At 41.4% G+C, this 27201-nt stretch overlaps 1 protein-coding gene and 2 long non-coding RNA genes across 3 annotated transcripts in view; 1 reads left to right on the forward strand and 2 right to left on the reverse strand.

Annotated features, from left to right (window-relative positions):
- Positions 1 to 19049, forward strand: part of LOC138979053 (potassium voltage-gated channel protein Shaw-like) — a 20685-nt gene extending 1636 nt beyond the window's left edge. Inside the window, exons 3-8 of the mRNA XM_070351863.1 lie at positions 1 to 107; positions 2285 to 2451; positions 10764 to 10965; positions 13605 to 13817; positions 15344 to 15661; positions 18684 to 19049. The exon at positions 1 to 107 is cut by the window's left edge and continues 82 nt beyond it. Of these exons, the coding sequence (XP_070207964.1) occupies positions 1 to 107; positions 2285 to 2451; positions 10764 to 10965; positions 13605 to 13817; positions 15344 to 15661; positions 18684 to 19049 (1373 nt within the window). The remainder of the gene's footprint in view (positions 108 to 2284; positions 2452 to 10763; positions 10966 to 13604; positions 13818 to 15343; positions 15662 to 18683) is intronic.
- Positions 4072 to 7833, reverse strand: LOC138978342 (uncharacterized). The gene is made up of 3 exons (XR_011459652.1): positions 7235 to 7833; positions 6509 to 6730; positions 4072 to 5976 (listed from the first exon to the last, which is right to left on the reverse strand). It is a non-coding gene; the product is annotated as an uncharacterized lncRNA (long non-coding RNA).
- Positions 19050 to 22964: 3915 nt separating the features above from the next.
- On the reverse strand, positions 22965 to 25366 carry LOC138978363 (uncharacterized). The gene is made up of 3 exons (XR_011459658.1): positions 24657 to 25366; positions 24142 to 24293; positions 22965 to 23621 (listed from the first exon to the last, which is right to left on the reverse strand). It is a non-coding gene; the product is annotated as an uncharacterized lncRNA (long non-coding RNA).
- Positions 25367 to 27201: the final 1835 nt, after the last annotated feature.

A 27201-nucleotide genomic window follows, 5' to 3' on the forward strand; every position in this document is an offset into this window, starting at 1 on the left:
CAAGTCCGGAAGAGCAGCCTAAAGGCAGACGGAAGAGCAAGTTCGAGACGATGCGGTCCAGGGTGTGGAAGGTCTTGGATGAACCGTTCACCAGCATTCCTGCCCGGGTAGGACATCTTTGGTGACCGCTCAACCTCACAGCGAAAGTTCCAGGGCTTGAAAATCACAAACACACGCACGCATGGGAAAAAAAAGAGAGAGAAAAAAGGCTAGTGCCGTGCCTTTGTAGCCTACTTTGTCGAGAGGGGAGGGAATTCACGTCTTCTAGCACCCAGTATAATGAACAGGTAACACGTAATTAACAGATCTGGTATTAAAAAAGAAGTCTTAGTTTTAGAGGTTATGAACAAAAAAATATGAGATAACGGCGTCTTAGAAGGGCGAGAGTCTAATTGGTGGTTGGGGATCTTCAAAGGGAGGTTGAGTCTTCTATCAGGTTGGGTAAGAAGGGAGTAAATCTTCTATTGGGTGGTCTTAGAAGGTGTGTGTGTGTGTGGGGGGGGGGGGGGGGGGGGGTGGAGATTTGAAGGCGAGTCTGAGTAAGCATTTGCTTTTCTTGTTTTAAGGGGAGAGATGTATTTTGAAGCATAGAAGCATAACAAGTCACATTCATGCTCTTTGTTTTAAAAATTTTTTTTAAACTAGCACCACTATTTTTTTTTTAAAAAGTCCCCAAAAGTGACATTTCGCTGCATAAAAATAGTTAAAGCTGCAGGTTCGACATTTTTCATCATGAATGTGTTTACAAGAAGCTATTACCAGTAGTTACACAGCATTTTTATAAGTATCAGCCTTAGTTCCCAGTCAGAAGAAAAAAATTGGGCGACATTATATTTGTGCAAGAAAATGCTATGTCAGGCTTTCATTCTAATTCATAAAAAAATATATGTAATGTATTTTCAAAAAGCGCCCCTGTAACTACGGGGCGAATTCATTAACAATGATTGGGGAACAAAATTGGTAGTCTACCACAAGTAGATGGGAAGTGAAGACCATCGTTGTGTGGTTACCATCCTTGAACATCACACTCTTAGAAAATTGCATTTGAAAGTTTGTGAAGTGTTTTGCTGCGCACAGTGAAGACAGATTGCCAAACCAATAGTATGTGTGCATTCTGGTACTTTTCACTGACATTTTCCAATACTCCAAGTACTCTTCAGAATCCCCTATCAGTCCATAGTTGCACATATGGACATCAGCCTGACGCTACACTCAATGAAACATCAAGTACAGCTGGCAATAAGGCAATAAGGCGATTGGAATTTTACTTGCAACTCTCGATGTTCTCAGTCGCAGAAGCAGACATAATATGGTTTCTGCCAATTCTTGTTCCCATCACACAAAAACCGGCCGAGATTTGATCGGAAATTGCTTCGAAGTAAGCATTATTTTTTTCAAAACTCATACAGCTATGGGTAGGACGTCAGTCGGGCTTCTGCCAAAATAAACTCTAGACTGAATGCTTCCCTGACAATCTCAAGGGGTACAATGATCTGGAGGAAGAAAAGAATATCAAGTTCTTATTAGTAAAGCAGATTTGGGATGAAATCCGACAGATTTTACCCCCAAATTCGATTCACTCGAAAACGCACCGAGTTGTTATATTCCGTGAATGGGAAAAGTTAGATTTTATCCGCCGAATTATTTATCTTTTAGAGGCAGAGTTGAGAGAAACATCGCTGTTTGAGACGTCAATAAATAACGTTCGCGTGTGTCTGCGGATATGGTGTGCACGCATGCGCAGAACGACCTCTGGGCTGAAAGTTATTGGTAATGACCAATCAGCGAATAGATTTTCAAAGGTGAAGGTCACTCATCCAAATATGGAACATTTGCATGTGAAAGTAGCCTTCGCCAGCTCTGTGTTTTGGCCGTTGAGCGGTATAAACGGACTTTATTTTTATGACTGTGACATCATCAAAAAACGGGAATTCCCGCTGAGTACGGCGCATGCAAAAAATCTGACAAATTCATCGACAAGTTGCTGCTGCTCTGCCTTGAAAAAATCGATTATTCTCCAAGTTTGCAGATTTTTAGCATTCACTTTGCAAATCATCACTTTATTGAAAAAAAGAGGATGACTACATTGAAAAAAAAAATCATCATGCAGTTATTCTAGGGTGTTCAAAGTACCTAAATATGCTGAAAACCCAAATCATGTCATGGGACCATTTTGGATACAAATTCAGTGCCACCTCTCCCCTCAAAGTGTTCTCGCAGCATCGATTTTGATTTCCTTTAATTATATCAAGTTTTGACACGTAAACGGGTCCTTTCGTTGCAGATCTATTTCTACGCAATGTGCGTCTTCATCGTGACCTCATTCTTCACTATCGCTGCTGGCACCATGGAAATGTTCCACAAACACGAACATAAACACCAGGCAGTCCATAACATGCACATGATCAGCTACACTTGCAATGCCTACCTCTACTTGGACTACTTGCTGAGGTATATAAACATTCAGGCATCTGAGGAAACCTTCTGTTTGAATACACGAGATCGCCGATTGCTTTAAAACTAACGAAACTGGCTTTCGCAGCATCAGTGGAAGTGTTTTCATTATACTATGTTAAAACTGCAGTGCAATTAAGTCACAGCATTGCTGAAGCAACGATTGGTCTTTTTGGCGCAGATTACGATATACATATGTGACCCTCCACCACGGAATGAGTCGCATGTCACCTTTGCATGATTTTCATATTTTTACATTTTCCTAAAGAGTTTTTTATGCTCTATCCAGTGGTGAAAACTGTTTTAGAAAAGAGCCAAAACTGTTTGAGTTATAAGCCTGTGACTAAGGTGACCCTCACACTGTTACCAGACACTCCCCGGACTTATATTAAGCCTAGCGCAGAACCGCGCGAGGTGACATGCGACTCATTTCGTGGTGGAGGGTCACATATAGCCAAAAGCTTTACACAACTGTCTCACAGATGACTGCACATACCTTTAGTATTGCCAGCCAAACGAAACTATGCGGTTTGTCAGTTCGCATCTCCCGCCAAAATGAAATCAACATTTCCCGTCATCACGTGCTGGGCTGAAGGCCGTGTGCGGTATGCCAAAGTGTATCCACATACCAGCTTTTACAGTGTGCTTGCGTAATCAAACACAATGTCTTGACTTAAAGAACCCAAAATAGGAAGGATTCTCCCTCTCACCGAGAGCCATGTAGGCTTTTGACGTAATTAGTCTCGTGCGAGACCTGATGTGAGACTAATCGAGGACCAGAAAATCATGAAAATTAATTAGCGAAAAAATGGCAGTTTTTGAATTCTTTCAAGAAGGTCAACAAAACTTGGTATAATACCAAATAGATAGATGCATGCGGCATGACTGAAAGCCCTTGACGCTCGGTGCACCTTGAAGTGTCAATCACAGTAATTAAGACTGGGGTTATTTGGGTATTTATTTGAGAGTCAGAACGTTAGAGTTACTGAACCTGTCAACTCCAGGTGCACGGAGCCCCTATAGGGCTTTCAGTCATGCCTCAGGCAGCTATCTGTTTGAAAAAATACCAAGTTTTATTGACTTTTATGCAAGGAGTCAAAAACTGCAATTTCTTTAACGAATTAATTTTGGACTGCCACCAGGCAGGTTTTAGTCGCCCTCGGCCTGGCTCACATCAAGTCCCGTACGAGAACTAATTACGTCAAAAGCCTACATGAAAGTCTATTTGTCTCGGCGAGAGGGAGAATTCTGTCTGTTTTGAGTACTTTAGGTCAAGACATTGTGTGTGATGACGTAAGAAAATGGTAAAAGATGGTATGTGGGTCCATTTTGGCATACCGCACACAGCCTTTAGCACAGGCACTCGTCACGAGGTGGGCGTGGCTTATGGCTGTCACTTGTGATGGACGGGGGGTCTTTTCTTATGGTTTATACAAGGTATGATACTGATTCTCTCGACCTCGTCGGCAAACTTCGCATTCCTGCCATACACAGCTTAGCAAAGCAAAACAACGGCTATGATAAAATCAAGTATACATTAAACTATCAGGCAGCTACAGATTTATACCAATTAGACGTTGCTACGGCTGTTATTTTGCAAAAACGGCACGGATTTTGGCACACAAAAACCTACGTTGTTCTAGACCGAACGGAAGTTACGTATGACTTACTTCCCCTTATAATCAAACCAAGACAACAAGCTGTGCCTTCATTGGCTGAAGGAAAAATATTGCGCGAAATCTGACGTGTAGATCTGTTGTAGATTTGAGAAAACATAAGAAGGTTGGTTACGTGTAATCTTGAATGAAATAGTAAGATTGTTTTTGTTGCTCAAGACTGTAATTTTTATGGAGCTTTTCTCAATGTCTGTCCAAAATTGCGCACCATAAGAGAGAGGGAGGGAGATAGAGAGGAAAGAGAGAAATTTTGTTTCCCATCCACATCAGTTACGGGTTGGTTGTTGATGTAGAACGATAGCAAAGCAGTCAGGTCAGATAATGCACACAGCACGAGACGCTTGCAGAGAAGGATATACAATCAGGGTTCTTGCATGCTTACAGTGTGATCTTTATTGCTATTTTTCATCAATGAACATAATACCACAGCAAAACATATTTAACCCAATTGTACTTTGTGGTTTATGTTGAGAGTGAAGTTAGGATTTATCTTTTCAAGAAGTAGACTCTGCATCCAAATAATCTAATTTGCAGGCTTAGATTCCCAGTTAGCTAGCACACAAAGAGCACCAAGTGCAGTGACATCTGTGTACAGTACTGAGTAGGGCAACCGAGCTTGACCCATCTGTGCAATTATAAGTTGATCAAAATGCTAATCGAATTGATTGAAAATTAAGCAGATAATACCCTCCTGCTGCATATTTTATGCACACATTTTTTTCAACAAAGTAACTAATTGTTTACAGGTTCTGGTGTTCATCACAAGACATATTCTTATTTATATTTTTATTTTCAGAAGCCATATACTCAGGATCATTCCACATCTCATACCTGCATGTGCATACTTCAAAACCATTGAAGAAGTCACACATGAGTAATTATATCATGATCCTTCATATATATTTATTTCAAATTAAATCTTTCATTAAACACCTCCATATGTTACTAATTCATACCAATGTACAACAATACAATTTAGCAACAACAGTATAGAGGAAGACACACTTAACTAATAATCTGCATTCAAAATTATTACAACACTTCTTTCGACACACACACAAACACACATACTGTTTGGAATCATACTGCTAAAGTTGAACGAACACATTTAACAGCAACATGCAAGCATTCATTCTTGTATTCAAGAAACATGCAAGTATACACTCTTCTTTCGTCTTTCAATAGACATTTTCCGAAAAAGACTGTGAGTGTTTATGGAGTAGTTTTATTTCTGGATGGTGAGCCGAGATAAAAAATTAAAAAAAATAAAAAACACACACACATGTTGATCGTATAATAGTGAACAATAATCATAAAGTGCATATTTTGTCAAAGTGTTGGTGTCGGAAATATGCACGAGGGAGCCCACATTCACTGCCAGCATGATAGTTTGACTGCTGATTGAAAAAGTTAACACATGATGGTAGTACTCATAAGTTTGGATGTGCAGGTTTTGGAAAGAACAGTGCGTCATATTTATTTGCAGAAAATGTGTATCGGGACTGTGAGCCTTTTCATCACTTGCCTGAACATTATTATCCCTTGGCATAATTAAGGTTCCTAAAGGTCGGCGATCAATAAAACCCTCAGTAGATTTGTTTCCAAACATCGTCAACTGCAGTGTTGCTCTTAGGCCTAAGTTTTTTTTTCTCTCACTGGTCCACACTTTTTTTTTCTGATTTGAAGCACTGTTGTGACCACTGGCTAATCAGCCTGCTGTCCGGTACATTTTGACATGTTGGAGGCCCTCTGATTGAAAAAATTTTGTGATAAATCTTGAAAAAGTTGGCCGCTAAGGTAAATCCACTTCCTCTCCACTGTATAGTCCTTGTCCATCAGACTGTTACTGAAACAAACAGTTCAGAATATCATTAGTGCGTATAGTCCTTAAGCCAAAACACTGCAGCTTTTTCGTTCACCTCTCCATCTACTTATTTGTTTTGCTTTTGTACGTAGTACACTCACTCTCTTATCACACAGAGTTTCTCAAATAAAAAAAGAAACAAAACTAAAAACAGAGGAAACAAGCAAACAAACACCACCACAACCAAGAAGAAGAACAACCTAGCTGAAGACAAGCTGTTTTGCATAAACGCAAACATGTGCATAACTCAAAATGGTAATTAGACAGGTAATTAATCTAAATCAGGTAATTAATCATGTCTAAAAGTCAATTCCTAGAAGTGTGTAAATAGTCAAAGCTCTAACTAAAAATGTAAAATAAAAATGTATCACTAGAAAACACACACACACACACACACACACACACACGCGCGCGCGCACACACACACACACACGCACACACACACACAGATGATCTTGTATTTTCTGATAACATGTCCTAATTAAACCATTGAAGAATAGGTGTCTGAACTTACTCAGAGATGAAGAGTTGACCTTCTGTTGTTATTCCTCAAGAGATTAGTTCTGCTCAAGCATGTCGCCTCGCCGGGGTTTTCCGTGTTCGGCCTGCATGCAGTTCCCCAAGCATCCGCTGTGTAAACGGATGTCTTTTTGTTACGTCTGTAGCTCCACTGGATATGAGGCTTCTTGTAAAGTTCTGTTCCAGCACTATCAGTCATCAATGTAGAATACTCCACCTGCAAAAGTGCCAATACCCCTAAAATTATGTGTCAAATAATTAACTTCTGATTCATAATGTAGATCTACACCCGATAGCCGAAATTGTGTGACTGGACAACTGATGTGTAAACCTGATGAAATATAATCTGTAGTTGGTATCACTCGATAATTGCTGCTTCCATATTCAGCTATGAATCTTTAAATTACAATTTAAAACGGATTTACCCCTCCCCTTCGCTTTTAAAAATCACATCAATCTGAGAGAGGAAACATAAAATCCCCTAACTTGTCATTTGCTTCTGGTCGTTAGATCTAAATTACAACTGAACTAGGTGCACAGACTGAGTTTGAGATCTACTTGAATGAGTGAGCTGCCATACCCACGCTACCCAATCTCTCTCTCTCTCTCTCTCTCTCTCTCTCTCTCTCTCTCTCTCTCTCTCTCTCTCTCTCTTTCAAATAACCTGCTGAAGGGTTGGGGATACATGTGTTTGGGATTATCTATTCGAAAATTCGCTCACCTTCACATGTGGACTCCGTTACGTCTTCAGCAGAACATGGTCAAAACCATGGGTCATATGTTTCGTGACGTTCAACTACAGGCTTTGAATGAGTTCATCGGCAGTAAACAAACAATTCTCTCATCTCTGCTCGTGGTTGAAACACAACCACAATCCCTGACAAAACAGATTTTCCAGTTTTCGAAAACTATCCGAAGACTTGGTGCACTGGTCACACTGGCCGAATCAGCTATATATTTTCTCTGGTGAATCCATGGTTTCCAACTCCATCACAAGGATGATCATACAATCTAAATTTGTGTTTGCATCCTATTATCTGGAAGTTGCAAGAAGAATCAAGGAATAGGAAAGTTGGTCGTGAACAGACAGATCGACTGACGAACGCCGCTGACAACTTTTTAATTATGCCTGGTCACGGGGTCACATGCGCAGAAAACATGCGCAACCTGTCTGTCGTCTGCTGCAATCTCGGTTTCTGATAACTTCACTACTTCCGTTCGGTCTAGAGCAACGAAGAGAGTTTTACCTTGTAATAGTAGTAGTCCTGAGAGCGCACAGGCCCCGCCCACTTTGATCCCGACCCGATCGTGACGAGTGCCTGTGGCCTTTAGCCTCAGAACGTGTTCACGGGAAATGTTAATTACTTTGGCGGGAGATGTAAACTGACAAACCGCATGAAGTTTGGCTGGCAACATTAAAGGTATGTGTAGGCATCTAAGAGATAGTTGTGGGAAGCTCTTGGCTGTTTATATCGTAATCTGCGACAAAACGACAAATCTTTGCTCTCGATGCTGTGACTTCGGCACTGCATCTTTAAGAACCATGAGATGTCTTTACCTAGACCATACGAAAATGCCCTATGAGTCTCATAGATACGAGGGCCAACTGAGAAGTACCGGGCCCGACTGGGAAGGAATTGACTTAGAGTAGACATTGAAAACTTGGAAGAAATTAGGAAAGGTTTTAAAGACTTTATGCAAAGTAATACGTATTTTCACCGGTTAGTTTGTGTGGGTATGTTTCTTAAAGTACTATACACCACTGTTTACCCCTGCAATGGAGAAAACTAACAAAGAGCATGCAGTGATCCAATATTTGCAAAGACAAATATTTAGCCCACTGGAAATTCATAACGACATGACGTTAACGTTTGGCAAGGATTCCCCTTCATACATCACAGTAATAAAGTGGTCAGCTGAATTCAGGCTTGGAAGGAAAACCGTTCAAGATGACAAACGGTGTGGAACACCACCAACAGTCACAACTCAAGAAACCGTTGATGCTGTCTTCGCACTGGTGTGGCAAAATTAACCAATAGGCACCTATTACATTGCTGATACACTTGGCATCTCACATGAGACAGTTTGGAGTATTCTGTTCAGAAAGCTGCCCATGAAGACAGTTTGAAGGTCTTTAAACTTTTACACCAGAACAGAAGCACTTCAGATTTAACATGGCTCTCGACATTTTACGCTTATTTGAGGCTGATCCAGAAGATTTTATTTCCCGATTTTTTTCTGATGATGAAACTAGGGTACAACTTCTTCAGTCTGAAACTAAGCAGCCGTACATGCAGTTGGGTCGTCCAGGTTATTCCCCCTCTAAAGAAGGTTAGGGTCATCTCCCCTGAACAAAGGTGATGGCATCAGGTTTGTTTGACGCAGTTTTTTTTTCTTTGTTGAACTTAGTTCCAAAAGATGAGACAGTAACCGGTGAATTCTATTTCAAGAGAGCATATCAAGGCTGAGCACCGAAAAAGTTCCGGAAAGGGGTGATATTCCGTTAAGACAACGCCCCTGCCCGAAAGTCCTTGGTTTCCCCATGGCAACAAATCATGAATGCGGCTTTGAGATCGTTAACCATCCGCTGTATTATTAGCAAGATTTGGCACCCTCAAACTATCATACGTTTGCAAACATGACGATGTACCTCAGGGGTGAGCATTACGAAACGGACAATGACGTCATGACTGCTTTTGATGACTTCGTACGGTTGCAATACAAAAGCTTCTGCAGCAACGGCAAAAAAATAAGTCTCTGAGGCACAGACGGAACAAGTGTGTGGAGGTGCGGAGGGACAATGTTAAAATGTAAACTTTTTCTAGTCCCGTAAGTCAACTCCTTCCCAGTCGGACCCGGTACTTTTTAGTAGACCTTCGTAGATTTCTTTGAACTTAGTTTGATGCCTCTATATATGATTCAAATTTGGTGAACCCTCGTCAAATTTTAAGTTCACAGTGCGGTCAAATTCGGATAAAAAGTAAAGAAAAAATTGTCATTTTTGGGAATATTTTGGAAACTAGGGCTTTGCAATTTCAACTTCAAACATGTCTGGCTGATCCCGCTCAAATGTTAAAGCTGTGGTCTATTTATGACTTTCCGGGGCTACGAGGTTGAACAATAGGGTTACAATCATGTACAGAATTCTGTGCAGCAAACGCTACCCGAAACCCCACCTATACGGCGTGTATGACCTTGAGAGCGTCAGTCAACGCTTGAATTTTGCAGGGATAACCTTCAAGAGAGATCAAGGGGAAAAAATAAACGCCCCGGCGAAGATTCGAACTCTCGACCTCGAGACTTCGTGTCTCATGTCCAAACCACTAGGCTGCTGCGCCAATTGAGAAAAAAAGAAGGAAAAACATTGATATAAATTCATGTTATGTTATTCTTGAAGCAGCATGATTTATGTCTCTATCCGCCCATTGTTCAGAAGTGAATACATGTATAACTATTTCTTAGATGTCTGTTTTCAACTGCACAGAGCTTTGGAGAGATTCAATTACTGATCTTGTCATTTTTCTTGCATGTTGTAAATAGAGATATCGCAGCTATTTGCATGGCGCGAATGTCGTGTAGCATGACGGTGTAAACATGTCCTGCGATTCCGTGAAACATGTTTGCAAATAAAGGCAAATTTTAATGGCAATTTTGACGTTTTTGCAACGCATGAATGGTAATTCAAGTGTAGAATGATATAAAATTATAAATTTTTTTTAAATCTTTGACAACACTGGTGAAGTGGCCTAGCGGTGAAGACATCGGCCCCGACATTTCGAGGCCCCGAGGCCTTCGAGTTCGAATCCCTGCCAAGTCGTTTATTTTTTTCTGCTCGATCCTTCTTGACAAATATGCTCAGCTCTGAGAGAGCAAACCGGATGTTACCACTGCAAAATTCAAGCGTTGACTGACGCTCTCAAGGTCATACACGCCGTATATGTGGGGTTTCGGGTAGCGTTTGCTGTACAGAATTCTGTACATGATTTTATCCCTATTTTTCAACCTCGTAGCCCCGGAAAGTCATAAATAGACCACAGCTTCAAGGACCTAGTTGGGTCGATACGTTGGAAGTTAACATTGGACGTTTGTGGAGGCTAGAGCAACAGTTAATTTGCTTCTGATTATGTATGGCAAAGGTGAGTCGTACAAGCATTAATTTGCTCTTCTTGTTTGTATTTGAAGATCCAAGGCCAAAACAGCAACAACCACAGGAAACCTAGCTTTAAACAAAGGTTCCTCTGTTGTATCAGATTCCTATTTTGCCCGAGCCTGCGCTCTTTTTTCATGGACCTGATCAACGTGACCGACGGGCTGGCCGTGCTGTCCAGCATCGCCAAGACAATAGTGGAGGAGATGATTCTCGTCACCGACCACACAAACAAATTTTACTTAGAGGCCATTGACATTCTACAGCTCCTCAGGATCCTTCGCCTCGTCCGCCCCATGTCCAAGGTAATTGGATTGAGATACTAACCCATAGGTCTTCCTCATTGCAGATGTTGCGAAAATATTGCAGCATTGCAAAATGTTCCGTCAATATTGCATCACTGCATAATCTTGCGTAAATATTGGATCATGGCAGAATTTTGGGTACATAAACTGAGCAAAAAAGTTATTGCACCCATTTGTGTACCCAACTAAAACATTCATTCCCGTGTCATTTTATTCAAACTTTATATGACATTCAAAGGCCCTTTACTTGGCTACCTGGCACGCTTTTCGGATCAAGGATTGCTGTTATAAGTATTACGTGACCGCCGCCGAAGTAAGGGTACCCCCAAAATCGACCTGACAATAACGTCAGGTACCAATTAAAAAATCAACAAAAAATCAGAACAGGCTTAACCTGGCAAAGTTTAAAAAGGAGGAGAGAGTCAAATCAATTATCTATTCAGAACAGGTTCTTTTGTTTTGCTATCTTGCATATCTCTTGTGAGAAAATGTAAGCTTTACGCCCTCACGGCAAAGCCATTTGGGGCATGTGAGACGGGAAAACCCGGCTTTGTATACAAAAAGAAAAAGAAAAATGCAGGGGGGGGGGGGGGGGGGGGGGCGTAGGAGTTGTAGTCAGCTGGCTGCCGGCCGCTAGAGAACACCTGAAATGGGCTAGGGACTGGGTTGGGTTGTTTTTGGTCAGTGCTGAAATGGTTACTTTGTGGACTGTTGGTCGATCGGACACTGGGGCTTAATATTTTTGCATGCATGTTTTCGTGTTTTTATTACTAAGTTAGTGGAAGAATCTTTTGTAATGTATGTTTGATGGTGTATGCTTTTAATTAAGCGTTGTTGACTATGAATGTAGATGTAAATGCTTGTATAACTGTGTTTTAATTTTAAATGTGTCAAGCGCAAAGAGCATAATTGTAAAGTTATGATGTTGCGCTATATAAATGCTCATTTATTATTATTTAAGTTATTGAGACATCCCCGTGCACTAAGGGATTTATAGAGCAAATCGAGAAAATTCTTTATTGAACGAAGCGCATAGCGCTGAGTTCAATAATTATTTTCGAGATTTGCTCTATAAATCCCTTAGTGCACTGGGATTGTTTCAATAACGATATTGTCAGTACTGCCATAGAAAAAAGAAAATTCCAAACGCACATTTTGTAACGCGCATTTGAATAGGCATAACTGTGTGGTCAGGTCGTGTACAGTAAAGATCTACTTTTGTGTGGGGTGTCTCAAGTGTGTCGTGCTTTCGTCACACGCATTTTAATTTCTGTTGGTAAATTCCAGTGTAGCGTTAATCTGAACAGTGATGATCTTTCAGAGAGACCTCATTTGAACTCGGAGAAAGGACTGTGCTCTTCATTATTTGCGATTCGAAACCTCCAGTCGAGCTTCGACGGATTGACTGTGCGGAGTGACTCCCCTTGAATTGACTCGAAGCGGGACTCGACGGTTCGCACATTTTCAAAACAAATGTGGCATATTTCTCGTGTTGTATCTTCACTCATCGGGGAGTCTGATATTAAATATGAACGGTAAGAATGCTCTGAACCCTACACGTATTATATCCCCATCGTTTTTTCGTTCACATTTGCCCAACATGTTAATTTGCTGAGCGGGGTTAATGTCTGCTAGGCTACCTAGCTGGGCAATCGAACCACTGCAGTCTGCACTGAGTCTGCACGCATGAAGCAGGCTGGTAATAAGTCTTATATATGGTAAGAACGTTCTGAACCTTACACGTTTTCGATTACGATTGTTCTTGCCTTGAAATAATAATTCGGAAACCATTCATTTACTGAACTGATGTAGTCGTATTTCTGTGTAGTCTGCTACAGAGTCGATCGAGTCAGTCTTCCAAACTGGCCAAGCTGGTACGTTATCGGAATAACACTTGTGTTTTCTGTTAGCCGCTGGGAATTGTATACTAACTCATCATTTGGTAATGTGGGTGATAAGCTACATGCCACTAACACGGCATATGAGAAGAATCTATGCAAGTCGGCGAAAATTAGATGAAACACAGCGGCTTCTATTTTTAGATCACTGGCACTGGCACAGGCACATGCAATCTGTCAGAAAAAAACCCACTTCTGCTTTAATTGAGAAGCAGGGAATTTATGGTCATTTGGTATTGTGGAGAATATAAGCTACATGTCATTAATTAATTCTGAGGATGAGAGCACAGTCTCGCTTAGGCAAAGGGCGGAAGAATACGCTCTGTGGAAAAGTTAGCGCACTCCAAGAGTGCGCTAACAGTTTTAGCGCATCGCCATTAGCCAATCAACTGGTTCACATCAGTCATGTGACACCAGTACTTACTGACAATTATTATTATTATTATTATTATTATTATTATTATTATTAATGGCATATACAGTTTCAATGAAATGACACGGGAATGAATGTTTTAGTTGGGGTATGAAAATGGGTGCAATAATGTTTATAATGATATAATTCAATTGCAAAATGTTACGTAACTATTGCATCACTGCAAAAGTGTGCGTAAATGTTGCATTTTCAGGTATCTTGGGCATTTTTTGCAAAGTCCCTGCAAAAATGAGGTCTCTTTTTGCGCCAAGTCACAATTTATTTATGTTGAATTAATTTTGCATATTGTGGTTTGCTCCATAACCAAGGTAACCGGCTTCCGGCTCATCTACTTCACGCTCAAGTGCAGCTTCCAGGAGCTGCTGCTGGTGTTCATGCTGCTGGGCTTCCTCACCATCTTCTTTTCCACCACGCTCTACTACGTAGATGACGGTGTATGCATCGAATCCATCCCGCACGGCATGTGGTTCGCCCTCACCACCATGACCACTGTAGGCTACGGAGACATCGTTCCTAAGAAGGTGGGTCACATGTGGTACAAAACGTGTGGAAGCGAACAATGCAGTGCGGTTAGTTTCTCCACCGAGACATCGTTCTAAAGGAGGTGGATCACATGTGGTACGAAACGTGTGGAAGCTAACAATGCAGTAGGAGACATTGTTCCTAAGAAGGTGGGTCAGCTTTTGTACGAAACGAGCAAACAATGCAGGGTGATTATTTTCTCCACAGAGACACCGTTCCTAAGAAGGTGGGTCACATTTTGTACGAAACGAGCAAACAATGCAGGGCGATTATTTTCTCCACAGAGACACCGTTCCTAAGAAGGTGGGTCACATTTTGTACGAAACGAGCCTACAAATACAATGCAGGGCGATTATTTTCTCCACAGAAACATCATTCCTAAGAAGGTGGGTCATATTTTGTACGAAACGAGCGAACAATGCAGGGCGATTATTTTCTCCACAGAGACACCGTTCCTAAGAAGGTGGGTCATATTTTGTACGAAACGAGCGAACAATGCAGGGCGATTATTTTCTCCACAGAGACATCATTCCTAAGAAGGTGGGTCACATTTTGTACGAAACGAGTTTCTCAACGGAGACACGGTACTTCAGGTGGTGGTTCACATGTGGTACGAAACGTGTGGGAGCGAACATTGCAATGCGGTTAGTTTCTCCACAGAAACACCCTTACTAATGTAAGCTGGGAGGTTAATTCACACGGAAGTTTGCTCGAAAATCTGTAGAAAACGTGAATTGGGTTCTCAGCTTTTGCAGGTACTTTGAGCACCATATAATCACTGAATGATGTCCATTTTGTCAATGTCATCCACTTTCTTGCAATAAAGTGATAATTTTTAAAGTGAAGCGATTTCGGGTCTCTGCCAGGTTTGAATGGTGGGATTAAAAATTAGCCAGAAATCAACTATGTGTCTGTTTCTGTTACGAAACTGAGAACATTGAGAGTTGCAAGTACAATTCTGAACGCCTAATGGCCAGCTGATCGGAATAACTGTACTTGATGTTTCATCGAGTTTGGCAACTGTCTGATGTGGATATGTGCGATGCTGGACTAATGGGGGATAGTGGAGAGTAATTGAAGTATTCGAAAACGTCAGGGAATAGTACCAGAACGCACACAGACTATTGGTTTGGCCATCTGTTTTTATTGTGCACAGAGAAACACTTCACAAATTATCAAATGCAATTTTATCAGAATGCGATGTCAAGGCCGGCAGTGACACCACGCACATGGTGATGACTTTGGATCCACTGCGGGTAGACTTATCCTTCTTGTTTGGCGATAACAAGGAGTGATGTATCTTGGTGATTACCAGAGAGCTTTGTAGAAACAATCTTTTGTACTTTGTGACTCTAAAAAGACTCCACTTTATCAAAATATGATGTCATTGCTTGATCTCAGCTCACAGCTTAGTGTCTGGAGTAATTTAGTCTGGGCTAGACTAGTGGTGATGAGGGGGGCTGACGTTCGCGGGACTGAGATGCTGCATGGCCATTAATCATGATCAACTGTTCCTTGTTCCCAGGCCGGAACCAAAGTGGTGGGGTCAGTGATGGCCGTGTTCGGCATCATCATGATGTCCATGACCATGCCAATCATGGTGTCCAACTTCAACGCTCTCTACATCAACGCCGTGGTGGGTCAGCCAACCGCCATTGAGAAGGCGCACGAGCAGATCGGGAATACCGGCTCCACGGAGTCTGATGCGGAGAACGGTCTTGAAGAAGCAGCGGAAGGGGAGACTTCAGGTCTAGAAGCTGCTAAAGAAAGGTGCGCCAAATGCTGCCTTAGCCTGCGTGCGTGCCTGTCGCGAGCGTGCAAAGTTGCCTGCCCTCCTGCTGAGGTAGGTTGTTAGTTGTCTATACTACCTGTCCGAAAAAAAAAGACTTGGTAGATGCGTTTGAGTGCAGAGTGTATTGTACGACCAGATGTATGCATTGGAAGGCCATCCATTTCCCAACCATAACTAGCAAACATTTTTGTTCACCTAGCTTGTCTCCTAATGACGTTATGGCATGCTGAACGGTGTAGGTATCATTCTTCTCACAAGCTATTAAAGACGGTTTTGATGCCTTTTTTTCGTGGGTAATGAGACAAACAAAACGGTGTAACACCCCGTTCTGACCCCTACCAGGAAGTGGCCCTGTGTGTGTGTGTGTGTGTGTGTGTGTGTGTGTGTGTGTGTGTGTGTGTAATCATATGATATAGGATTTATTTGTGATAATTACAAATAGCAATACTCTGGTGACAATTATGTTGGCTTTTAAGAGTAACAGAACGTTTTCGAAATCTTTTGTCACTTTGTGGTGGAAGTATTACATTTATTTCGATTTTTCTTTTTCTTTATCAATATTACATTTGTCACAGGTATATAAAATCTTGAAAATCTCCAAAACCGTTTGTAAATCTGGGTAGGTAGATCATTACATGAAATGACGTAAGTGCCTTTTGTTGATAGGTAAATGTATATCTTCTATATCTATATACGCTTGTGTGTGTCTGTCTGTCTGTCTGTGTGTTCACGATTCACGGCCAAAGTTCTCGATGGATCTGCTTCAAATTTGGTGGGCATATTCAAGTAGACCCCGGACACAATCGTGGAAAATTTTGAACACGAGCGTGCTCTCAGCGCGCAGCGCTGAACCGATTTTGGTTTTTCTGTACATCCATTCCCAGTAACTCTTCCTTATCTTCTCCAGTGTTTTGCGCGTTTATCTCCCTTCCTTCGTACGGTGCGTTCGCCGGCGTACACCCGGAGGTATAACTTGGGCAATCACAAGTTCAGATCCCTTCACTGTCAAAAACGTTTGTCGAAGTTTTTTTTTCTCTCTCTGCCTTTTATGTATTTCTTGAACTCTCATTCTTGTATTTAAATTATTTTTATTCATTGCAAAGATTTTGAGTGATGTATTGATAAATAGAGAATACTACATGGCTTGCTGTGTCCCACCAGATTTACACGAGTTTTTTGTTTAAACATTGAACTGCGAGCGAAAGCGAGCTGTTCACTATTTGAACAAGAGGCGAAGCCTTCAAGACTCACGTAAGAAATCGACAAACAGTAACACAAACTCAATCACTCCGTCACACACACACACACACACACACACAGTAAGCATTGATAGGTGACACTGTGCAAGAAAGCGAGACACTAGATCTAGATCTGTCTGTCTGCATGTAGCCTACTTACAGGGACACGACTGCCAACTAGTCTCGGCCCGCTCAAAATAACAATGACCGAGACTTTCAGTAATTCCTTCGCGTGACGTCTAACCCTCTTACGTCATAATGTGACGTCTTCAAATGACGAAATGTTAAAGTTTCTACCACAGACATACACACGCACAAACAAACACACACACACACGCACACACGCACAGACAGACAAAGTTACGATCGCATAGGCTACACTTACGTGAGCCAAATCTGGTACGACACAGCAAGCCATGAAGTATTCTGTTTATCCTACATACTGTACTTACGTGTATTTTACTGAAAATGTCCTGCATTCGAGGCAGCTAAATTGAAGACGCTTGTTTTGGAACCTCGATCTCTTCTAAAGCCTCGTGCAATCTATTACGTCAAAGCAAAGAAACGTCACTCTGAAAGTGTGGCGTGACGTGTTAGTTCTAAAGATTCATCGAGGGTAATTAGCGAGCGCAATTTTTTTTCTTCTATAATGACGTTTGTCTCGGTGACGTTGGCATCATAAGCAGTGGAAAAACAGGTCCCTGCCAGACTTGCTTGACATGACCTCATTTACATGATATACACACGTGTGATTTGAACGATTATTATCTCACGGGTGTCTCTCTCACGTATGTAGGATAATCAAATTTATTAAAAGATTTCATAATTTTTAAGAACTTCCAGTGAACGATTTCCCATAATCGCCAGTCCTATTTTCAGAATCATCGGCTTTTGTGAAAAGCCCGATGGGCGATTGCATCACCGCGCGTTACCTGCATATAATGGTGGTTAGCTACTTCTAAATAATGCACATCTGCATTTGTGCAATAATACTAGTTTGTGTGAAAATGACACGCTGTAAACGCGGTGGAGTGTGTCCGTGCGTGCGTGCGTGTGTGTGTTTATGCGTGTGTGTGTATTTTTATTTTGCTTGTGTCTAAGGCAGTTTTCATGGTACATTTTTTCATTTTTTTTCAAAGGAAAGCAGTTGTTCTTGTTCTTTTTATTCATCTCTTTTTCCCATAGTCCAGCAGCATGTGTGAAAAGTCAGTAAGGCCCTGATAACTGGACACGAGGGTTCAGTGCAGGTGACTCGCTTGTGGCTCACCAATCAATGCACCTCGGGTCAAGCGCTAACCCCGTGTACCACCTCGGACACACACACACACACGCTTACACACACACGCACATGCACATGCACACACACACACACTTCACCGTGTAAGTACAGAAGGGGGGGGGGGGGGGGAGTGCCAGGGTCCCTAAAGGTGAAAATCAGGTTGGGGCCCTTTTGAGATGGGGATTGGACAGTACGGTGGAGGCTGAATACAGTATTATATTATGTGGGCCATCCGAGGTAATCCCCCTGGGAGCCACTTCGGAGTTCAAAAGTGGCCCCCGGGGTCCAGTTTGGGTCACAAAAATGGCCCTTCCAGGTTAGGGTCAGAACGGGGTGCTACACCGGATCATTTCAGTAACTCCTCAACGCATTGCCTTCACACTTTCGGTGAGTTGTGCTAACACATGTTGTAAAATATGACTGAAACGATGAAAGCCCTCGGGGCTACGTGCACCAGGAAATGATAAGCACATTACCTTTAAAAGAGAGGTACCGTTTTACAACCTTCTCAAGTTACCTTGCTACCATGCACGACTGCGCAACGCTCTGTTTGCAGAAAAGCAAGTCCGCCTCCGACGCAGAAGAAGAGCGCAGAACATTCAGCGGGGACGAAGCGGACGACGAAAGCGACTCCGGCAACTCCAGCGCAGACGACATTGAAGAGTACTTCATCAATCGCTGGAACAGGTCTCCGAAGGTCTCCCCTTGCCCGGGAGTACCGGTGTACCATGACCGTTCGAGTAAGGAAACCGTGGCCACGCGTCGTCTGCTGCTGTCCAAGGTTTGTGACACAGCGTGTGAGGAGTACAAGGCCGTTGGACTTTCGAGGCGCCGTTTTGCTGTCATTTCAGACGGCGTATCATTGCTGCACGAGCATTCCAAGGGCGACGACTCCAACCATGGGACATTTGACCAAGAGTAGACTGTGCCTTTTGCTGCTGGCGTAGTTTTTGACTCACATGCGAAGCAAAAGTGAGTCTATGTACTCACCCGAGTCGTCCGTCCGTCCGTCCGTCCGGACGTCCGGACGTCCGTCCGTCCGTCCGTCCGGAAAACTTTAACGTTGGATATTTCTTGGACACTATTCAGTCTATCAGTACCAAATTTGGCAAGATGGTGTATGATGACAAGGCCCCAAAAAACATACATAGCATCTTGACCTTGCTTCAAGGTCAAGGTCGCAGGGGCCATAAATGTTGCCTAAAAAACAGCTATTTTTCACATTTTTCCCATTTTCTCTGAAGTTTTTGAGATTGAATACCTCACCTATATATGATATATAGGGCAAAGTAAGTCCCATCTTTTGATACCAGTTTGGTTTACCTTGCTTCAAGGTCAAGGTCACAGGAGCTCTTCAAAGTTGGATTGTATACATATTTTGAAGTGACCTTGACCCTGAACTATGGAAGATAACTGTTTCAAACTTAAAAATTATGTGGGGCACATGTTATGCTTTCATCATGAGACACATTTGGTCACATATGATCAAGGTCAAGGTCACTTTGACCCTTATGAAATGTGACCAAAATAAGGTAGTGAACCACTAAAAGTGACCATATCTCATGGTAGAAAGAGCCAATAAGCACCATTGTACTTCCTATGTCTTGAATTAACAGCTTTGTGTTGCATGACCTTGGATGACCTTGACCTTGGGTCAAGGTCACATGTATTTTGGTAGGAAAAATGTGTAAAGCATGTGAGTCGTATGGGCTTTGCCCTTCTTGTTTAAAGAAAGAAGAAATACAAAACAAGTCGCGTGACGCAAAATTACTACATTTAGTCAATCTGTCGAACTCACAGAATGAAATTGAACGCACTGCACTTTTTTTTTTTACGAAGATAATATAGCTTCGGGATTCTCCACAGCAAGGAAATCGGTGACACTTCACGTGAAAAACACACTGAGATGGACAAGCCAGTAAAGCCCGGTAGCAATGGCGCTTCACAGCACAGCGCGTTTTTGCTATTCTGTGTAACTTTCTGAGCTTGTTTTTAATCCAAATAACCTAATACACCACTAAACAGTTCCGCGGCCATTGCGACAGTGCGCATGCGTAGCATTTTTTCGAGTAAACAACGCGTCGTGCTAGCTTCTCAGCAACTTGAAACATGTGCGATTTGAGCGAGATTTCCATCCAGACTGTGGAGCACTGAAGCATCGAAAACCTTGTCGTGTGTACGGAAAACGAGTGTGGAAGGTGCACACGAGGAACTTGTAGCTAGGTAAGTTTTATTTCTTTCGTTATTTACTCTTTGCAATGATGCGATGTGTTGTTCATTCCCAAGAGGCAAGACCGGTTTTCCGCCCTGTAAGTTGTAACACTAACAGTAACTTAGTAAGTGCTCTCTCTTCAGATACGCTTAACTTTTCAGTTGATTAAAGTCAAAAACTTGAATAAGTGCCGTTGATCTGTCCACGGAATCTAACTTATTATGAAGCATAACTATATTCCGATTCGTGATGCATAGGCTACATGTTGCGATAGTGTATGCAAAAGTTTTCCATTTTCAATCTGACGTGTGGGTAAGTTGCCACTGCCAGTTTGTATAGCTGCTAAGCTTACCTCAGGCTGAGTCAGTGAGTATTTTGTACGTTTACATACAAAATGGTGATGAGGGGGAAAAAGAATGCCTTCCACAGGTGCGAAAAACTGTGATTTGATCTCAAGGCCTTTTTGTTTCAGAGCTTTTCCTGCTTTGGAACTTGGGAGATGGGATTCCTGTCGACCGTGAAGCAGAAAATGCAGAGAAGGTGCTTCTTCGGGAGTACAAGCAGAAGTTGTATGTGAAAGGGGTGCTTTATCCTGATCCATTCATCATCACAACTGGATTGAAAGGCAGCAAGATGGGCGATTCCTGTGGCCAAGCGTCTTCATCGCCGGCTGCCTGTGAGTGTGAGCTCGACCTCGTGCATCGCCTCGTCAACGAGTTTTAAGGAGGAAAGGCTTACAAGAACAAGGTAGGAAACCTCTCTACTTTTTTAAATAAGTCATATTTGCACTTCTTTACTTTTGAAAAAGAGAATGGTTCAAGTTGAATTGCAAGATGGCAGTGCAGCCTAACAACATTTTGGTTTCAGTGAACAGGGAATGTGTCAAAATCTGAAAAACCAGCATACTAGTATTAATACACACTAAAATTATGCCTGTCGCTGTCATATACATATAATTTTTGAAAAGTGCAGTGATAGTGATACAGTTAATCAGCAATGACTGAACCGACTTTCTAAATTCAGGGATGATCAAATCATCTGACTAATGGCCAGGGGCGAGTACAAAAAATCCGCTGTGCTAGTTAAAACCGCTTGGCAACTCGCCTGGTTGGCTAGTGAAAATTCTCGTCAAATGCAACACTTCTGGTTGTATACTCTAGTTTCAAAACGTTATATAAACAATGCAGTTATAGCAACTGTGGTTTGTACCCGGCAAGCAATTCTTTTTGGTGGACTGGACTTTCTTGAAATGACTCACCTGTCTGGCAAGTTAAGATTTTGAGATCTGGCCATCCCTGCAACTGTCTTAATTTTGCAATGCTCTTCATGCAAGTTGCACTCAAATTTGTGAGCAATTTGTTATGTACAACTTGGTATAAATTGTCCTAAATGATGCTTTAGTAAAAGTTGTTGTCTCCTTTCTTTCTCATATTGATTATTTTCTTTTTTTCTCCCTTTTGGCAGTGTTTTGACCATATGCAACAGGCTGCGAGTCATTTTGGAGGAGGAAGCCCCTGATTGCATCTTTGTCAAAACCAGAAAGAGACTTCTACCTGTCTCCAAGAGTCAGCCATCACAACCACCTGTTACCCAGAGCCAGCCATCACAACCTCCTGTTCCCAAAGTAATCCAATTGCCCGTTTTGATACAGGCAGCAACAGGATGCACTTAGGAGGAGGAACTAGTAGAAGTAGGGAAAGCGGTATTAACAAAACAGCTTTTTCCTCTTAACTATGAAACCACACAGATAAACAAGGAGAGCAACCCTTCCACAAAGTAAACAATCCTGACGACTCTAATAATTTCAACAATTTGTCAACTCATGTAAAAGCTTTGCCAGATCCAGGCATTAAGCTCTACTCGTTACACATGTAATGGGCAGAGCAACATTGTTGAACAGCTGCTTCATTTCTGTAAGTTTTCAGCCTGAAAGGTAGTAGGGTGGGTCGCATCTAAAATATGAATGTTTGTCTTGTCAAAACCTATGTAAATTTTCCTACATTTTAAGACTCCCTCTTTTTCTGTAGTGGATTTTTTTTTATCAGATTATTGTTTGGAGTTCTGAAAAGGAAGGCTCCTGTGTACACCATTATAGATATGACTTTTACTGTACTACATTTGTGTTTTTGATATATATATATATATATATATATATATATATATAAATATATAAAACTAGATATCTTTCTTCCCAATATGTTCATTGCCAAGTGGATGAAGTCATCAGATTTGATCTGCTGCTAGTGATAACGTTTATCAACATAAGTAAAGTTTTTTGAGCTGACTGTATTGTGTGCATTTTGTTTGCAAGTGCTGATATGTTTGACTTTGTGCTGTAATGCTTTGTCTTGTCTCTCATTTTCCCTTTCAAAGTACGAGAACTCAGATTTTGTTCTGACACACTCATTGCATCATACAAACATCAATAGACACACACAGAAAGTGAGCCAAACAAACATTTTTCCTCAGAACATGTTATGGTATGCACAGGGGACATTAAAATTATGGAGAGGTCGACGACTGTGCGCAGGAAGAAGAAACATTCAAACAAATGAAAACAAACCAGTAAATTGTTTAAGGTTGCTCTTGGCCACTCTGGTGACATGTAGATGTACTTTATTCTACCTATATTAGCGAAACTGATAGGCTAGATCCTGAAGGTCTAATCCTCGTCTCTGTTGCATAAACAACATCTCATCTATACTACAACGTTTAGGGTCAATACTCATTGGTTGATCGCTAAAAATTCTTGTCTTTTTAGAATTTTTGACTTTTTCCTGCCATCTTCTTGTTGCAAAGGGTGACACTAAAACCATGAATTAATTGTAAGAGACTGGTCGTGGCTATACCAGTGCAATATGATATGTTCTGCGAGAAATCAGATTTCTGAATAACCATGGATTTTTCCTGTCTGCGTTCTTTTTCTTAGCCATGTTTGCAATCTGTAGTTTGAACATCAGTCTATTGTTCTCCTTAGTCAGCTTAATCATTGCAATAAGATTGTGCATAACGGGTGTGCATTAAGTTGGCATCTGCTTATACAAAAAAAACTATCAACAAATAAGCAAAAACAAGAGCACCCAGAAATGTTTCTGTTGTGAATGGGTCTTGTTCAGGGCTAGAGTCACACTTTTCTGGCAATCAACTAGCTGCACCATTCCTCTCCCTTGATGATCCTTGGGCCTGGCACGTCTCAAACTGGAATTCCAGATCTCGCATTGCACATTTTCTTCTGCCTAGCCGGTGCTCTGGTCGGGGTATGTCTATCAGCACTCTTGCTGTCTGAAACATTGCCAAACAGGGTTCATTCTGTCAGTATTTATGGTAGTATTACATCTTCATGCAGGGTTCTCCACATATGATGTCCGTTTGGGTTCAATGCCCCCAACTTCAACTTATAAAGGTGGTCATTTGGACCCACTGTAGTCATTTTCATTGCAATACAGAACTCCCCCTGTGAATTCCCCGGTACACTTGTTTTTGTTCCTTTGGCTTCTATGGAGAGCTCTCCTAATGTTGATCAAATCGCACTCTGGAAACAAACCACCCACATAAAACTTAGCTTGGCTTCCCACATTCATAAGCCTCATATATTGATATTGATTGATATTCATTCTTGTTCAGATTTCAAAACACACGAACAGATGAAAAGTCAATTAAATCACTCAAGCTGTAAGGCACAGACACATCATAGTGATACCAGGAACAGCATGTGTGAACAAATACATTCAACACCTTCCCATCTTCTTTACTGCGTACACACACAAAATATAACAAGAAAGTTATTTAAAAAAAAACTTACTCTGTGTTGAAATCCAGGGTATCCCAAGTTTTGTGTTGGGAAAGAGTTCTCTGCAGTTGGTGTGCCATCAAGAAAGTGTTGAGAACAAACCCTTGCAGGTGAAAAAAAAAGCTTGTGCTGGGTTCTTCTTGTGTGTTGGATGCGGATGCAAGCTGTTGAAAACAGACAGATGCATATCAGATTTAACAATTTATGGCTCTACAAAGCAATTTTTTATTGCTTTTTAATCACAGCCATGCCCTAACAACATGAAGTAAAACAAAAAAAAACAAGAAACGGAAACACACTGACACAGAAAGTGAGCCACATTTTTTGATCTCATGCACGGCAGATTCAAACAAGTATTTCATGCAGTGCCGGTGTGCAGCTTTTGTAACGTTCAAAGCTGTATAAATGCAGGTCTAGCTAAACGGTTTTGTAATCATGCTATGGAATTTGCAGAAAAAAACAATAAATCGCATGAATGTCAGGCAATAAAATAAGTTGATCAAGAACTGTTACAGTGTTGCGCTTACCTGAACGGTGGTTGGCATGAACAGCACAGACTCGTGTGGAACCTGGTGAATTTTGCAAAGTTTAGCTTTCCATTTTGAAGACGGTAGCTTCCGTTGTCACAATCAATCATCGGGCAGTGACATGCCATTGTTAAAATCGATAATCGCTGAATTTACATCGACAAAACAACAAAATAAACACAAGTGTCTGACTCGTCAGTCGCAGAACATACGCAAAGCTGTGTTGCAGACGATTTGTTTCCTCGAAAAAATGACGCAGCCAATGAGAGGCGTCTGTGCGGTCACGTGATTTTCCTTCTTTGTTCCATGTAAACGTCGGAACTGTTTAGTGGTGTATTGTCATCATTTTCACAACCTTTCATTCATAACAAGCTGGGTAACAAATAACGCTGTTCGTATGTGACAAATCCAAATTGCCAATGGTTTTTCAACTAAGCTGTGAAATCACTCATTGCAAAACGAAAAGGATTGAAACACTAAACGCCGAACAGAAAAAGTACATGCTGAAAGGTGACTGACCTCGCAACTTGATCTGATGGCAGCTCTGTGCATTTTAAGACTGGAAGAAAAGCGACGTAAAGTTTACGCTTGACGTAACATTTTCAATTATGACGCGATCGATTGAACTTCTGACGCGTTTTGAGGTTCTAAATTGCAATCTAAACAAGAGGCGAAGCCTTCAAGGCTCACGTAAGAAATCGACAAACAGTAACACAAACTCAATCACTCCGTCACACATACACACAGTAAGTTTAAGTGATACGGTGCAAGAGTGCGAGACACTAGATCTAGATCTGTCTGTCTGTAGCCTATCGACACTGCGCTTTCGCTATTTTTTTATTTTTTATTTTTTTTTATTTTTTATTTTTTTATTTTATTTATTATATTAGCATATATCATGATTGTATTGATTGTATTTATTGTTCAAAATGCCCCCATGGGTTATGGACCAATAAACTTGAACTTGAACTTGCTTCCTCGCGCAGACACTGGAAACACGCTGTGCAGATGAACCTGTAGGAAATCTCCTTTGGTATCTTCTTTATCTATTTTTCTGGAGCTACGAAACCGAACAATGTGAAATCATGAGTTGTCTTCTCCGAATCGGCGAACTGCAGCTCGGTGATAACTGTATCTATACCACAATCCTTCACGCGATCTGACCTAACCTTGACCCCTGACCTGGTCTACATACCACACACGGCACAAACCAGTCAGCTGTTTTTACCCTCCCAAACCCCCCCACCACCCGTTTTCTTTGGATACACACTTTAACTACATACGTGCCTACGAAATGTTGATCATTGCTTCAATACTTTGAAGCTGTTGCTTGAATAATAACCAGGTAAAATTAGTATTTCGGTGTTCAGTCAAATGTTAAAGTTTCTACCACAGACATACATACATACATACATACATACATACATACATACGCTCGCACGCACGCACGCACGCACAGACAGGCAAAAGTTAGCATCGCATAGGCTACACTTACGTGAGCCAAAATGTAGCCTCCTGTGCGTACTGTTGCACTACCAAAAGGATGACAAAAACGATGTTTGGTGGCTTGTTGTCAGATCAGCATTTTTTTACTCACCCGAGTAATTGGTGAGTCTTAGGATTCATATGTATGTTTTTCAAGCTAGACTTCTGAAACTGTGCACAATTTTAGGGTTTGATAATCTCACGAAGTGACCCCAGTTTAGTTGGCCCTCGTCAAATTTTGGGATCACATCGGGGTTCGTTTAAAAAAAACTTAACGTTGAGGTTATCTTGAATGTTGTTGAAGCTAGAGCTTTGAAACTTTGCACACGTCTAGGGTTTGATAATCGCCCGACTTCTCCTAAGTTTGATTGACTCTCGTCACAGGGGGTCATGTTCGATTCATAAGAACTTCATGTATTATGTTCAATTACCTATGAATTGTTGAATAAACACTGCTTAAACCATACGAACTTAACATTGACGTTAACTCAGGCGTTTTTGAAGCTAGAGCTTTGAAACTTTGAACTACTGATCTAAAAATAATGGATAGCGCACAGCCAATGAAAACAGCGTAACCAGAGTGCTGCCATCTTACTACAGTCGGAATCGTTTATAACGTAACCGGTTATAACGAATAATTGGTCATAACGAACATTTTATTTTTTCCCTGCCAGCGCTGTTCTTAGTTATCACTAAAAACAAACTAGTTATAACGAAACCGGTTATAACGAGAAACTGCTTACAACGTCAACATTTCTTGTTCCCAGACCAGAAAAAGAACCGGTTAGAGCGAAACTATGACGCAAATCCAACTTGTTCGTAACTTATGACTTATGACGTCAACTTTGGGAAGTAATTCATACAACAAGATGGCAACTAAATATTGATTATAACGAACATTTTATTTTTTCCCTGGCAGCGGTGTTCTTAGTTATCACTATAACGAAACCGGGTATAACGAATATTGGTTATAACAAACATTTTATTTTTTCCCTGCCAGCGGTGTTCTTAGTTATCACTAAAAACAAACCGGTTATAACGAAAATGCAAAGCAGAAACA

Source organism: Littorina saxatilis, linkage group LG10 (genome assembly GCF_037325665.1).
Source record: "Littorina saxatilis isolate snail1 linkage group LG10, US_GU_Lsax_2.0, whole genome shotgun sequence".
NCBI lineage: Eukaryota > Metazoa > Mollusca > Gastropoda > Littorinimorpha > Littorinidae > Littorina > Littorina saxatilis.